Here is a 15,378-nt window from a genome sequence, read left to right as displayed (position 1 = left end):
TTACTAGTTAAAGTGGCATTAAAAGGAAAAAAAACACTTATATTCCTGCTTTCTGCATGATAAGACTCAACTGAATCCACTTGCAATAATTTTTCAAAAGATAATAGCATCTTGTAGACATTTCACAATTCTGATAGGGTCTGTTAAGAAAATCACATCAAACACAAACAAGTTGGCCAAACAACACTTTCATTGTTACTAAAAAATCACCAATTTTCCTACTTTAGTTTGACATTTTGATGAAACATCTTTTACAAAAGGTACTTGATGTTGGTAATAATGTTGCCTCCTCCAAGAAACCAATGAAAAACAGCAGAAACTTAACAACCAACAATAAGTATTAGTCTAGCAGCCCAATTAGTAATAGTTGGACCCCATATCTAGGCAAAACATAATCATTCATGGTTTGGTAACCCAACCAACTTTCCAAATACATCCAAGAAAACCAAATAAGGATTCAACTGAATTCCCTTTGTTGAAAAATTATACTGCGCAAATAAGATAAAGAGAACAAAGTTTTCATACATTATGTACATGTTTTTGAATCCTCTTGACAATGGGAAACTTTAAAAGCAGAGGTGACGACTGACGGGGGTTCAAAGGTTGCTTTGCTCTATGTCACAAGTTGGAATCCCCTTGTAAGGATTTCTGGCTCCGCCACTGGAAGAAGACATTGTTTAGTACAAAATGGCTAGTAATGAGTCGATAGCCAATGCCACACATCCTGCCTTACACAGATCATATGTTTTGAACTTAAATAAAAGACCAGTTTGTGAACATGAAAGCTAGGCAGTGACTGGAGTTGTCATCATTAAGGACCTTCCATGCAACAGCTTGTTCATACGACACCGGCCTCCCCATGCTCGATACACATAGCCCTGCCGGCAGATAGGCAAAGCCCTACAAGCACAAAGGGTATCAGAAATTACCAAATTGTTTGCTAATAATCTCAAAAACCTGGTCTTGTGAAACATGAGTGGTTAGGTACGCGTTGCACCATATGAATAAAACTCATCAAGTATTGAATAACATATTTCCAAGTGTTCATAAATCTCCGCATGATAATCCGACTTAATTAAATGTAGAATTCTAGAACATTCACATAGTAAGATGGTAGTCGAACCTGCTGCATAATCTTGGGAAACTCTGAAAGGAGGACCTTTCGACCAGCTTCATCTAGGATCTTATCGAGCATTATATCCTGAAGAGCTATTAGAGTGGTTTCAAGCATGTCAAGTCCTGCTTGGTTTGAAAATGAAAAAACTGCAGAATCCTGCATAAAGTAGATAAACCATTTAGCTATCATCAGATTTAACTTGAAAATGAATCGTGAAGAAACCTTTCTTATCAGAAAAGCATAACATCGAAACAACGGGAGGTGATGTTACTGACATTCATTTTGACGGAGCAGCACATTATTGAATCAGTGTGATGCCATAGTTGCTTCAGAACAGCATCACCGGCAGCTTGAGACTCCACCTGTAGCAATTCTCCACCAGTATGATTCCTGAAAACACATTGAATCAGTAAAACTAGGTAGAGAAACTGGGAACAAAGTTAAAGTGTTCCATGAGTACATCAGGTTGCAAATTAAGGGATGAGCCCTTCAACATTTGTTAATCCAAGGGTGCAAATGAATCAGAGTGGGCCTCAGTTTTGGATGTGTATGGAGAACCTTTCATTTATACTATGCTACACACACAACAACATTTATCTGCATACGTCGGGAATCGCTAATTGGTGGTGCAATACTCAGATAACTGTGAATTACTGCAAAGACCTTAGAAGTTAGAACCCATACTTATAGCTCCTGCAAATCCATCTCGCCAAAGTGACAGCTTCTGGTGAGCCAGGGAAGGATTTAGGTGTCAGCTGAGAGCAGAGTCGAGAGGGTGCAATAGCCATAGCAACTCTCTGAACAGAGCCTACAATGCTTCGTACATATTGGCGAGCCATAGCAGCTACATTTTCTCGATAGTGATTCTCAAAAGCAAACTGGAATGCAATTGTCAAGACTGAACGATGGTTGTAACTGCGTCCTTCAACTTCACCAGCTGGCCGTGTCCCACCAGTTCTAGCTTCAAGAGTTGAAGCTAAATCCAAAGTCCGAGCAGCACTAGGAGAATCCTGCATCATAAGCAGTAACAGTAATAAACTATAAGAATAAGGTAAGAAACTAATCCACATATCCATGACAGTTTTCGGATGCCAGGTGACTTCTCAAACACCAAATTGTGCCTTCAGATGCTAATAAACTTTTCAAAGCACCATAAATAATCTAAAATTCTCTAAAAGATGAAAGGCAGAAAAACCTCGTGACTAAAAAGCTTGAAGTTTCTCCTTCAGCAAAAATTCAGAACACATTGAAGTTGTAAGATACAAAATAGGCATCACTTAACTGATTTAGGCTCCAGTGGAATGACAGAGAAACCAGATGGAAGCAATGGAGCATCATCACCAAAAGATTCATCAATATGTGCAAAAACAAGCTGAGCACAGGCACCTGTGGCATTCTCTTCAACTCCACTGCATAGCTGCATTGTTATAGCAAGAGCATTAGAACCCAAAACTCTCAGAAAGAACAAAGTGAATCTCGAGCAAGGCAGAGCTATCAACCTGTAACAAATACATATCCCGCGATAAAGCTATATCCTCTGGAGAGAAAGCATGACCCTCTAGCCGAACAACCTCAAGAAACTAAGTACATAGTAAATTCAGATTAAACCACAGTTATATGATCAGTCAGAGACATTGACATCTTTTGCAACAGTCACAATCACAAAATATAGCATATGACCTACTTACCTCCTCATGTTCCACAGTTTGAGCAAGCGGTAAAATGACCTGGCTACTGGGGAAGACACCAGGTCTGGCGCAAGGGACAGCATAGGGACTGGCTTTAAGAGATGCAGAAGAGTAAGCATCAACTCCATAGTCAGCCCACTCTGAACGGTGCTCCCTAAGGAAACGGACAAGCAAAGCAGGGCAAACATCCTACAAATGGGAAGTGCAAAAGAGAATAACACCACATCAAGCAATTAGAATTATGTGATACTATTACAGCAATATGTCCTATAAGTATTTGAACCTAACATACCTGAAGAAGCATTGATGCTCGTGCACACAGTACTCCTCCAAAAGTAGGGAGAATTGACAAGGTGTTGTATTGTGCATCAAGGAATTTACTTGGTGATGAGTTTACAGCGATTGTTACATCATCCACACCATCACTACCCATAATTGTCCAACCATCATCAATAAATCCACTAACCGCATTATTGAATCCCCTGTAGTAAATATTGAGAATGAAAAATTCCAGATAGCAAATTAGTCGCAAGACTTGTTCGCAAGAACTAATATAAGAAAATCAAAGCCAAAAGCATTTGATTGTCTGATAGTGGGGATCCAGGATTTTTAATAATGAGTGCTCAACTATTTTTTTTATCTGAACATCTCTACTGAGATTGGTTGCCTAGTTAATATATTCATATAGATTTGCTGCCTATTTTTAATCATGAGTGCTCAAAAGCTTGATTCAGACTGTTAGCACAATGTACTACATTTATCTCTAACAACCATCTGAGTTTTTACCTGCATAATCTCTGACTAAATGCCCTCAAAACGGCAGGTTGCCGACCTCCAGCATATTGAATTTCTCCACTGGTTTCTTGAGCTATCTGCCTTATGTATCGGAAGGCCTGCACGGATATCTTAAAGTAAGATGACTTCACAAAATATCCAGTTGTCGAGACAGAAACATAAGAAATTTCTTACAGCCATTGTCATTTTCTGAGCAAGGATCTTGGACGATTCATAAAGTGGTCTGAGGACTTCGGGAACACTGCAAGCCTGTGCACCAAAATGTTTGCTCAGAAAGAAGAAATCAAGGTAAAAACGATGCTCAATAATTGACCAATTAAATTTACTCACGTCGAGATCAATATGGTCTACAATGTGGATGATTGATCCCCCGCCCTCACAAGGCCGTATGAGGAAACCACTCGGTAGCATTTTAGCCCTAACAGAACTAGTTGCAGGAGGCCCGACAGGGCCTCCGGTATTAGACGTCAAAGATCTTTCACATATCTGCAAATTAAAGCCCAGAAACATGAATGCAAGCAAATACTTGTTACATACATTGCTTGTATGGAGACAAGTACTTGGATTGGGAAAGTTCTAATACAAGTTTTTGGATTATGCCTAATACATACCACAAGACTTCCATCTTCTAAACTTGTAGTGTATCTCAATGTCCAAAAATCACGAGCCGGTGCCAATGTAGTTGGTGCATAAGTCTAGTGAAGTAACATAGCAACAAACCAATGCTGAATCAACTTAATTCTCAGATTCACATTGCCTCGAGTAACCAAACATTAAGCACAGAAACCCACAAACCTGCAGGTATATGAGCTCTATAGTCCCTCCATTTCCTGTTGGTATTACATTCAGTATATCAAGGCAACGGCAATCGCGATACCAAGAAGGACGATCTTTAAGGATCTCAGCAACCTGAAACAACACTTTCAACAACTCAAAGACCAGGCTAAAGCAAGACACACTAAAGAAGACATCAATTCTCTGTGAAAATTAATATCAATCAGAAAGGGAGTAACAGGAAGTACCTTCATGGGCTCTAGACTCACAAGGCCACAAGCTCGTGCTGCAACACCATTACAGTTGCGGGAAACAGCGACGATGCCAATAGATTCCGGACCAGGCTAAATCAGAGAGAGGGGGGGGGGGGTTAACACATATGAAATGAATCAATGATACAAAGGCTTGAAATGGACAATCAAAGAGAAGACTTACCTTCATCCCAATCATCTGCACCCAGTCGACAGCAGTTCCAGTAGCTTTACCAAGGAACTCTGTCAGGGTCTCTTCAGCTATTGCTAAAAGACTTCAAAAGAAGACATGAAAAAAAGAAATAAATTAGTTGTTCAACCATAAATAATAATAATTCAGATGGATAAAAGGATAAAGTCCAATTACCCAGCTGGGCTGTTAGCATCCCTTTGCGGATGATGCTGAGGCATTGGGTTTTGTTGCTGCTGCTGACCACTCACGACCACAGACTCACAGCAGGTATCCGTGGTCGTACTGTTTACCTGCTACAATGCATCTTGAGTTTCATTACACAAAAAAGAAGCATGCAATATAGGGCATGTACTGTAGTACACAATCTATGAAAGGATACAGGGACTGAATTGAATGCAGCTTGTACAAGTTTTAGCAGGTCAACTTTGTAGGTTACAGTTTCAACAAAAGATAAGCAGATTTAAACATAAGAATTTTGAAATATGGTATGACAGAAACCCCTACAGATCAAATTTGTTTATTTTAAAATGTTTAATCAATCCCTGTGAGAACCAATTTTCTCATAGCACTGGAATCTCGACCAAATGCTAAGGTTGTAAAACATGTGGAGAACTCACAGTATGCAACTGCTGCCGCATGAAGCCATTATCATACACAAGATGTGAAACGTGCTTCTGCAATCGGTCATTTTCTTCCATCAACAGTTTGTTCATAGCAGTCAGCTTTCTGTTAACAGTCTGGAGATGAGATGCCTCCTTTCTCTGTTTCTCACGGCATCTACAGAAGGTAAAGGAAATACTGATTTAAGCTATTTACCCTTCTGAGCTATACATGTGCTCCATCTGAAGCATGCCTTAAATAGAGTATTGACTTATGACTTATGAGAATGGTGAATAGAAAATGACATTTTGCCAAAAGAAATACTGAAAAGTAAAGTTCTAATATGACTTTGAATTTGAGGAAAACATAGCTGCATACACAAATCTACCACTCTCTTGAGTGAAAACAAGTTAGAAAGATTTGGTAATAAAAAAAAACAAAGACCCTACTCTAGCAACAAAGAGTATTTTAAGAACCAGTTATTCTTTTAGGATATCTACAAATGTATTTGCTTCACATTAAGTCATCTTTCGCATCATGGGCCATCTTAACCAGTCCAAAAAATGATTTCTCAGATATTGAAGATATGTAAGTCAATCCTGAAAAGATTTTTAGGAAAATAAGCCTATCAAATCAGATAAAATTTTCTGTCTTTAACTAGTAATTCAAAAATAAAAGAAGAGATTGCGCCTGATGTTACAAACTTACTCTTCTAACTGTATCAAAGAGAAATGAAACCAGAAGGAGAAGGATCCCCTTAGCTTCATAGCAACAAAATTAAATAGAGTGTGCATATTAACCTATTGTAAGTTGGGAGAGGAAACTGCTAAACATGTATATACTATAATTAGCAAATGCATATATATCAGGCAGAAGCTTGCAATTTATTATTTTTCATTTCACTTGAAAGAAACAAGCAAAGCTGAATGGGAATTCCTTGAAGTTTGAACTAATTTTAATTTCAACTTCACTAATACTAAGAATTACAAACTGCTGCCTTTATGTACTGATTAAGGCAATGTCTATTAGTGGAAGGATAACCCAAAAAAGTAAGTTCAAGATCCAGTCTTTACTCCCCGTTACACCTGAACCGATTCCAGAAACTTGGTAATCTAATATTCGGAATAAATAAAGATCATGGCTTCCCAAAACCTAAATATATGCGAGTACAGTATAAAGGGTCACCACTGAGAAGGTGCTCATTGACTGACACCAGGTTTTAAAAAGCAAATGATTCCACAAGAGTTACCCAAAAAAGGGCACTAAGACCAAAAGAGAGCAGCTTGATCAGGAGGAGAAAATCAAAGTTTCTTTCATCAAGTTAATTATTGTAACTTCATTAAAAGTATAAGCATATATATGGAAGGTCAAGAAAAGGAACACCATTTTCAGGAAGGAATCAAACCTGTCCACATCTATCTTCTCATTAAATTAGTAAACATTTGAAGTTACAGAAGCAGATGGTGACAAACAAACCAAATGCACTAAATTACTTAGCACTCCATAAATACAAATAGATATCAAAGGTGCAGATAGTCAAAAACAAAAATGCACAAAATTATTCAGTCCTACACTTCCTAAAATTGACAAAAAGTGAAAAACAAGGCCCTTTAACAAAGTAATATGCAATGACAAAAGTTCCCTTGTGATTCAGAGTCAGCAGTTCCACACTTTATCTTCCATCACAGAAAGACGAGAGAAAAAATGACCAAACAGACAGAACTCATTCAAAAGTCCCTTTTATCATCTGACCCCAATTTCAAAAAGGGGGGAAAAGCTTGAAAAGGAAAAGGTTTAACTCACATCCAGACATATTTGAAAAAAAGAACACTTTTTTCTTCAAGAAAACACTATCCCATTTAGGGCAAAAGGAAAATTTTCAAACTTCCTAGCAATCTCTCTACCAAAAATTAACAAAAACAGATTCTTGAAAATAGCTTCAGATAGATGCATACAAAACTCACTACTTCTAGAATAAAATGATGATTTATACCTTCTGTTCTGAAACCAGACTTTGATCTGTTTAGGGTCAATATTAGAAAGAATGGAGCACTCCCTAATGAGCTGATGCCTCTTCAAAGAAGTTGGCTTTGGACATTCTGCATAAACCCTCTCCAAAGCCTCCACTTGTTCTGGTGTATACCTCACATACTTGCTACTATCCATCTCTTTGCTACTACAAAAACCCCAATCACAAAATCAATTACACAAAAAAAAGAAAAACAAAAAAAACCCTTTTATCTTCTTTTTTTCTGATTCTATGTATCAACAAGAAATGATGGTACTGGTTCTTGAATCAACAGGTAGGCTCTCTACTCCAAGAGAGCCTCCTCTCAAACTCATCAAGATTGCTTTTTTTTAATAAACAAAAAAACCCTTCTCCTCCACTATCTCTAAATACCCTTTTCTTTGGTTCTTGCTCTCAGATATATATCACAAAGTGAAAAGAGTTGGTTTTTTGAAGTGAAAAAAAAAAAACCAGAAAACCCAGTAGAGAATTAAGTAATGAAAAGAAAGAACAGAGGTCCCCTTCTCTTGACGCCAATCTCGAGAATTTATGAGACAATGAAGTTGAGGAGAGAGAGAGAGAGAGTACCTTTATGCATAGAGCACACAGAAAAAACCAAAGCTACTGTAATAATAACCTACAAACATAAGAAACAAACTGGAAAACAGAAGCTAGAGTAGGGAGTCTTTAGAGATGTTTGACTAATCTTACAACATGGTCATAAATAGAGATTTTTGACATTAATTGAATGATATTGAAAAAATAAATTCTCTCATTCTCAATATTGATAATTTCTCCGTTCCAAATTATGTGATATAGTTTAACTGAATATAAAATTTAAAAAATATGAAAATATATTGTAATATTTTAAAATTATTTTTAAAAAGAGTACACTTTTGTGGTCATAAGATGTGATTTATTCGTTTGATAAAAGAGATAAGTATTGAAAATATTTTTAAATTTGACATAAATTATTAGTTTCTTTCTGAATTATTGACAGTTTTAAAAATATTTTTAACTTAACTAACTAAATTTAAATACACCCCTCATCTTGCAACATGAATGAAATACACCCCTAAATTCTCGTTAAGTTTATGGGTGTTTTCAACACTTCTCTCGATTTTTTATTAAGAGTCTCATGTTCCTACAAGAGTTTGTGACAACTTGTTTTGTCATGAGGTAGATTAGGGGTGTATCTAAATTTAATTAGTTAAGTAAATTAGTGTTTTTAAGGCAGTCAGTAGTTCGGGAATGAAACTAATAATTTGTATCAAGTTTAAGGGTGTTTTCAATTTTTATACCTTGATAAAATTAAAGAAATTTTGATAATTTTCATAACTTATTGATTTTCATGATTATAAAAAAAATACAATTTAAAAAATTTAAATGACATATTCAAACAAAACTTTAACTTTAAATTAATCTAATTTTCAAATCATGATTTCATATCTCTTATTCAAAGAACCCCTTAGCTTCTTATTTATTGGAGAATAAAAAAAAAGTTGTTGTAGGACATTTTAGAAAGTTGTTGGAAGGTTTTTTTCGAAAAATTATCATTTGCAAGTTGTCTATTTGAATGCAAGCTTGAGGAAGCAACTATAAGTTTTTTCAAGAGTTCGTTTGTAAGTTGACTACTTGAATTATTTGAAACTATTTGCTTGACGGCAAGCTTAAAATAATCTACTTACGTATCATTTGGTTAGGAACAAGTTATCTCATGATTAATTATTTAGGGATTAGTTTTTCTGAAATAACTTATTCAACTATGTATATGGGATAACTCATCTCATCATTGTCATACAAATGATGGAATAAGTTGTCCAAAACACGCCAACCAAATAAGATACCAAAATTATCCATATACTATTTTCTTTCTTTTATCCCAACACTATTGACATTATTGCATAGATATGTGTATATATAAATTGAGAAAGAACAACAAATATTACGAATGCATAAATATGCATACATTTAGAAAGAGTTAAAAAAAATAAAGGTCTTAGCATAAGAGAAGTTATAACAAAGATGTGTACAAAATTAAAAAAATAGCACAGAGAGGTTGGTGTATGTTAAGTATAACAACAAATATCTAAAAAGGTGAAAAAAGATTGAAGGTATAAAGCACCTTATGACTCATTTGGTAGGATGGTGTTAGAAAATATTACTATTAAATTGGCTCCATCTATATATAATAATGTAAATTAGGGATAGTTTGGTAGTAGGTTATAGTTATACGGGTATTAATTATGAGTAAATTTATACACTCATTATTTTAGGTAAGTATTTGAGCTCGCTTGGATGGCTTAAAAAGTAGTTTTTAAGTCAAAAAATAAAAAAACTAACTTGAATAATTTTTAAGTAAAAAAACAAAAAGTAGGGGAGACCTACTTTTGGTTTTTAACCTATTTAAGCAATTTTAAACTTATTTTCAAACTTGTCAAACATTTTCTAACTTATTTTAAGTCATTTTTTTGACTTATTTTATGTTATTTTTATATTTGTCAAACACTTTCAGAAATAAAAAATTGATTTAAAAGTAGTTTGACCAACTTTTAAGTCAATTCAAACACCCTCTTAGTTATGCATTGATTAGTTATACATGCATTAATTCATTATTCCACTTTCTATTATATATATAAAATAATACATAGATTCCCTTACAACGTATACATATATTAGTTACGTGGATTTCTAGATTGTCAACCAAACTCAATGTTAATTTAATACACAAATAACTTATTTTTTATATATCTATCAAGCATCGTATAAATTATATGAAAAATAATACATCGAAATATTTCTTGTGAAAAAATAACTGATGATTAGGATTATTAGTTCATTGCATCTTAATATGTTTCTAATATTATAGATAAAGAAAAATCATCCTTTTCGACCCAAATCATAACACAAGAAAAAACTAGTAAAATTTCTAGTTATTATTGTAGTGAAATATTGCAAATGAATCAGATGAGTTTTTTAATGATAAAATTTGATATTATATTGCTCAATAAAATTATAAATTCAATTATTCTATAACTTGATATATTGATCAACAAAGAAAGAATGCAAATTTTGAAGACGACAATTCAAATATAAATAAAGGTAAAACATAAATGAAAAAAAACTAGTCTTAAACTATGTGAAACAAAAAAGTTATTCTTAAATAAAATTTGATCTCGAATATATTGTTATCAAATGGTTTAAAATTGTCCTTATGAATTACCGAAACTCCTCTTCTATATTTTTAATTTGTAATATTGGTCCAAATTATATACCACATGTCCCAATTTAAATAAAGTGCACCGAATCTACCCTTACAATTATGCTTACGATCCGATTTTGCATACATATTACGTGTATGATTAAATTTTTAGAAAAACAATTACAAATTATTACATTTTAGAAATGTCACTCAAGCTAATGTCATCTTTTCACATCACTAGATAATACATATAAATCTTATTTCATATATGTGTATAGTATATTTTTGAACTTCTCACAAATAATTACATGTAAACAACATTATTTTTTTTAATAAATATTAAACTTAATGATACTACACTAAAAAACTATTCACATGATATTTTTCTATTATATAGAAAGGACAATTTCAACGTATATACATATTTGCATTCAAATGGTAAATAAGAGTATTTCTGTCATTCCAACCTCTCAAACTGATAAGTCAAATAAGGATATTGTTGTCATTCCAAACTGATAAGTCTGGATTGTATGTATACACATCTTTTTATTTGCAATTCACCAAACACTTATTCTTGTCTGATTCAACTATAATTTCTAAAGCTTTAATGATCACGTCCACTTCTTTGTTCTTTCAATTTCTTCTTGCTTTCCTGTATATAAAAATAAAAGTGTTGTATCGTATATAAAAAAAAAGTTATTGTAGAGGCTACCAAATAAAAATTGCACTAAAATCCAAATCACTGAAAAAACTACAAAATAAATACTTTAGGGACTATTTTAAACCTACCCAAACAGAAGGTACCTTTATTACAAAACCATCTTTTAAACAGAGCACAAAGTGCAAACAGCTAAAGTTGGGGGTGCAGAGTCACAAATATGTGAAATATGAGGGTGAAAAAAGCATTTATATAACTAGAGACACTCTCAAGAACCCCCAAAACCCCAAAGCCAAGAACTTTGAGAATCTGTAGTGAGAAGCAGAGAAGAAGGCGCTACAAGATGAACAAAAAGGAAGTGTTTAAGCTAGCTAAAGGGTTTCGAGGAAGAGCTAAAAACTGCATAAGAATAGCTAGAGAAAGAGTGGAGAAGGCGCTTCAGTACTCATATAGAGACCGCCGCAACAAGAAGAGGGATATGCGTTCTCTCTGGATTCAACGCATCAATGCCGGAACTCGCCAACATGGGGTATGCATAATCTCATTTTTTGCAGTTTTTGATTTGTGGGTTTTTCCCCCTTTTAAATATTTTGTCGAATTTGATTTTTTTGTGATTGTAATTGATTTTGTTTAGCATTTACTTACTTTATGATGTGTGCTTAGTCATGGTTGTTGCAGCATGCTGAACCATTATCATATTAGATGAGTAGTCTTGGAAAATGTAGCTGGCCCAATTAAATATTGCGAGAAGTTTGAGAAAGAGCTCGTAAAGGTTGGGGAATCCCAGGATTGCTCTAGTTTTTATCTTGATAAAGAAGGAGGTTATATTAAGTAGGCATCAAGGGGGTAGGCTTTTAAAGGATTTCAAGAAGTGTCTACATAGAAGGAGCAAATGAGGCAACATGTTATTGCAGTATATCTTTGTCGTATCATTCTATTGATTGATCAATCATTCAATACCAAAGTGGTCGATGAAGTTGTATAACCTATTCCATTCCAATACCAAATCACTAGAGGTTTTGTAAATCTCACACCTATCCTATGTTGATACACAAGTATTTAACCAACTACAAAGACTCCTTGACAAAAATAGACCTAATGAAGTGTAACAGCAGTATCTAAGCTTACTATCAACTATTTGCTATGTCTATGTGGATCCTTTGCTTCTATTGTGTGTTATGTTATTAGTTAAGCTCACGTTGATTTCTCAGAGATTTTGGGTTGAGACAACCTTTCTCCCTGTAAGTTTACCTCATTTCATTTGGCACCGTCAATTATCATAATAATGCTCCTAACAAACAATTGCATTTGAGGTTTACAAGGAAATAGAAAAGACATCTTAGATGACATTCTCTCTATATTCTTCTACATCCTCTGTTTGAAATAATTTATGATCTTGTCCAATATTGTATGCTTGTACGTCTATCTTAGCAAAAACATTTCTTTGACACTCATCTTGTAGATATGTTGGGTGCCAGATGCCTGACGTTCACTCTCATACAACTTTGTTGGCTTCACAATTATTCTATAGACTTGTCTTTTTTACTTTGTTAGGTATCTTCATATCTTTCCTGCAATGTTTCTTTAGCCTTCCTATTATTATTCTAGTTTTTCTCCTCTATTATCCTTTGGCTCTTTTAGGGTTATCTTTTGAGCCACTAGCCGTAGTTCTTGAACCTTCTGTGTGGAGAATCATACCTTTGTCTATTGGATCTTAAATAGCTCAACAGTAATGCTGCTGGATTCTAGAAATTTTGTGGTGCTTACTAGAATTTTCAGCATTGGGATAGGATACCAGCATGGCTGTAAAGTTCCATAATTAAATTAGGGAGCCTGGTATGGCAGTCAAAGAGCAAAATTGCAGGACCCTTAGTTTCGGCAGTGATAACAAAATATGCGTAAGAGTTAAGCTGAATTTTCAGTTTCCATTGTTGATACATCTAATCTCCAACAGACTAAGGATTCTTCATAGTGAATAGCTTAACAAAGTGCTATAACTACAAATTTCTAGTTATCTTGGACTGCAAAATCAGATAATAATAGATAGAAGCAATGGTTAAGGGAAACATACTTGGTTTACTTTATCCAAAAAAAAGGGGAACATACTTGGTTTGTGAAAGCTCGTTGCTCTAGAAATGGAGATATTATGAAGGGAGATGCCTCAGGATTCATCCGTATTAACTTTTATCATTTTTATGTGAAAGATGGAATGTTTAAAATTGGTGCCTTTTCTCTTTAGTGTGAAATGATAATCCAAAAAGCACAATTTTAACAATGTGAGATAATTCTTCTCGGAAGAAAGACATTACTATTAAACGACTGAATATGAACCAGGAAATGCATTTGGAATTCAGGAGTCTTTTACCAAGTAATTTGGGGTGGGGGGCTTTTTGGTAGGAAAACGAAGTTTCAGTTCTCAATGCTAAAATGGCTGCACAAGCACAAAGTGAAGTGTGTCATGGTAGACAAAAAGTTTCTGCTATTTTTCAGAGGCAACATAATATTTTGAATGGTTTGGTGACTTTCTTATGTTTTATGATCCTGGTAAACTTTCCACTATTTGCTTTTAGAGACTTGGACGTGGAGGATTTGGAAAAGCATACATTTTCTAAGTTCTACTTTGGGTCTAGGTAATCTTGAAAATAGGAACTTGTAAAATCTTGCAAAATCAAACTCTGTAAGCTACAAATTGCTTTCAAGGCCACCATCCTAGTACTAATTTTTATAGAACACTAGGATTTTTTATTTTTTTATGAGAAAGAGAACACTAGGATTTTGAAGTGCCTTAGTATCCTCCTCCTACACTTTAGCTTCCTCTTTTCAAATAAATGTGGTGTCAGGACAACTTGTGATTGTTCCACTGTGTACCTATTACGTCCCACCAAGGCAGCTTAGACAAATGGGACGAAATCTTCTGGTCTTTATCTTTTTCAGCATTGTGGAAGTCAATATTTGTTAGACACTTTGACTATCCAAATGACAGTGGGGGCAATGCCCTATAAAGCTCATAGGCTATAGCTGGAAGATATTGCAGTAGTTCCTTGATATGATGATGAAAAGAAGAGAACAAAATATTGTAGGTGCCTCAAAGGTATCCATAGGTAACATGAATGATTCTAGAACTGACCTCTAAACTGGCACAAATATTCTTTGGTCGTTTTTGCATGTGTCATACTTGGCGCCATACATGCTATCAGATATTAATTATGAAATTCAGTACTTATCAGGATCATGTTGTTGGCTCCATTTGGTTAATCTGTGTGTTATTGTTAACGAATAGCCACAATGCTTAGAGTTTTATGGTAGTACAGCGTCGCAAATAGAAGGATTTGTTAATCCCCTTCATTAGATTATTTGGCCTTATGATTTGTATCTTCTTTTCTTCATTCTTCCATTGCCTGTTGTACTCCGTTTTGTTTCCTCAACTTATCAGTGTCAAAGCCCAGAAGTATACGAAACTCTCTTTCTGCTTCCCTCTCTTTCGTGTGAGTTCAATCAGAAAAGAAACAGAAAACTAATTAGGATATTATTCAACAGGGTACTTTAGCTGAAATAAGCTGCTTTAGTATGCTTGTCAGTTGTCACCAAGTTTTGACATGAATTTGGCCATTGGCGTCGCTCTACCTGTTAACTAATCATATCTGATGTTCCTAAATGATATTTTTAGCACATCTTACTACAAGTTAACAAAAAATATCTCATCTATTAAACAATTTTCCGATTTTCCTCCAATTCCAGGTGAATTATGGCAATTTCATGCACGGGCTGATGAAGGAGAACGTACAGCTGAACAGGAAAGTCTTGTCAGAACTGTCGATGCACGAGCCATACAGCTTCAAGGCCCTTGTGGACGTCTCTCGCAGCGCTTTCCCTGGGAATAAGAAGTCCATAGTACCTCCAAAGAAGGAAGGGCTTGCGATTGTTCTTTGAATTAATTTCCTATGTTGTGCTTTGAGTACTCTTTTTCTTCTATGTTGGGCATAATTTTGTGCTAGCATTTCTGTTAGCAAATTTCTACCAATGGTATTGAAGTCTTCTGTTTACTACAAGTGCTTCAATGGAAATTTAATATGCTTTAATTTTATGTTACTA

At 34.7% G+C, this 15,378-nt stretch overlaps 2 protein-coding genes across 4 annotated transcripts; one reads left to right on the top strand and one right to left on the bottom strand.

The window, feature by feature from the left end:
• Window positions 1-334: 334 nt before the first annotated feature.
• LOC125836244 (homeobox-leucine zipper protein ATHB-14) lies at window positions 335-8,159 on the bottom strand. Of its 3 annotated transcripts, XM_049515408.1 has the most exons (19): window positions 8,015-8,159; window positions 7,412-7,594; window positions 5,436-5,595; window positions 4,993-5,111; window positions 4,810-4,900; window positions 4,623-4,718; window positions 4,396-4,509; window positions 4,212-4,295; window positions 3,931-4,086; window positions 3,775-3,849; window positions 3,592-3,698; window positions 3,098-3,287; window positions 2,806-2,994; window positions 2,617-2,697; window positions 2,400-2,534; window positions 1,802-2,127; window positions 1,393-1,507; window positions 1,124-1,273; window positions 335-900 (listed from the first exon to the last, which is right to left on the bottom strand). In XM_049515408.1, exons 2-19 carry the CDS (start codon window positions 7,582-7,584, stop codon window positions 754-756), a joined length of 2,508 nt encoding a protein of 835 aa, XP_049371365.1. In that variant the 5' UTR covers window positions 7,585-7,594; window positions 8,015-8,159; the 3' UTR covers window positions 335-753. The 3 variants fall into 3 exon arrangements, with proteins under 3 accessions (XP_049371365.1, XP_049371364.1, XP_049371366.1); XM_049515407.1 differs by lacking the exon at window positions 8,015-8,159 and having other exon boundaries at window positions 7,412-7,848; XM_049515409.1 differs by lacking the exon at window positions 8,015-8,159 and having other exon boundaries at window positions 4,993-5,108; window positions 7,412-7,848.
• Window positions 8,160-11,541: 3,382 nt separating this feature from the next.
• On the top strand, window positions 11,542-15,378 carry LOC125836237 (uncharacterized). Its single transcript, XM_049515398.1, has 2 exons — window positions 11,542-11,815; window positions 15,025-15,378. The coding sequence occupies exons 1-2, from the start codon at window positions 11,630-11,632 to the stop codon at window positions 15,214-15,216; spliced, it is 378 nt and encodes a 125-aa protein (XP_049371355.1). The 5' UTR covers window positions 11,542-11,629; the 3' UTR covers window positions 15,217-15,378.

Source organism: Solanum verrucosum, unplaced genomic scaffold (genome assembly GCF_900185275.1).
Source record: "Solanum verrucosum unplaced genomic scaffold, falcon-dt-bn FXZP01000278.1, whole genome shotgun sequence".
Lineage (NCBI taxonomy): Eukaryota > Viridiplantae > Streptophyta > Magnoliopsida > Solanales > Solanaceae > Solanum > Solanum verrucosum.
This window is presented reverse-complemented; position numbering and strand designations above follow the sequence as displayed.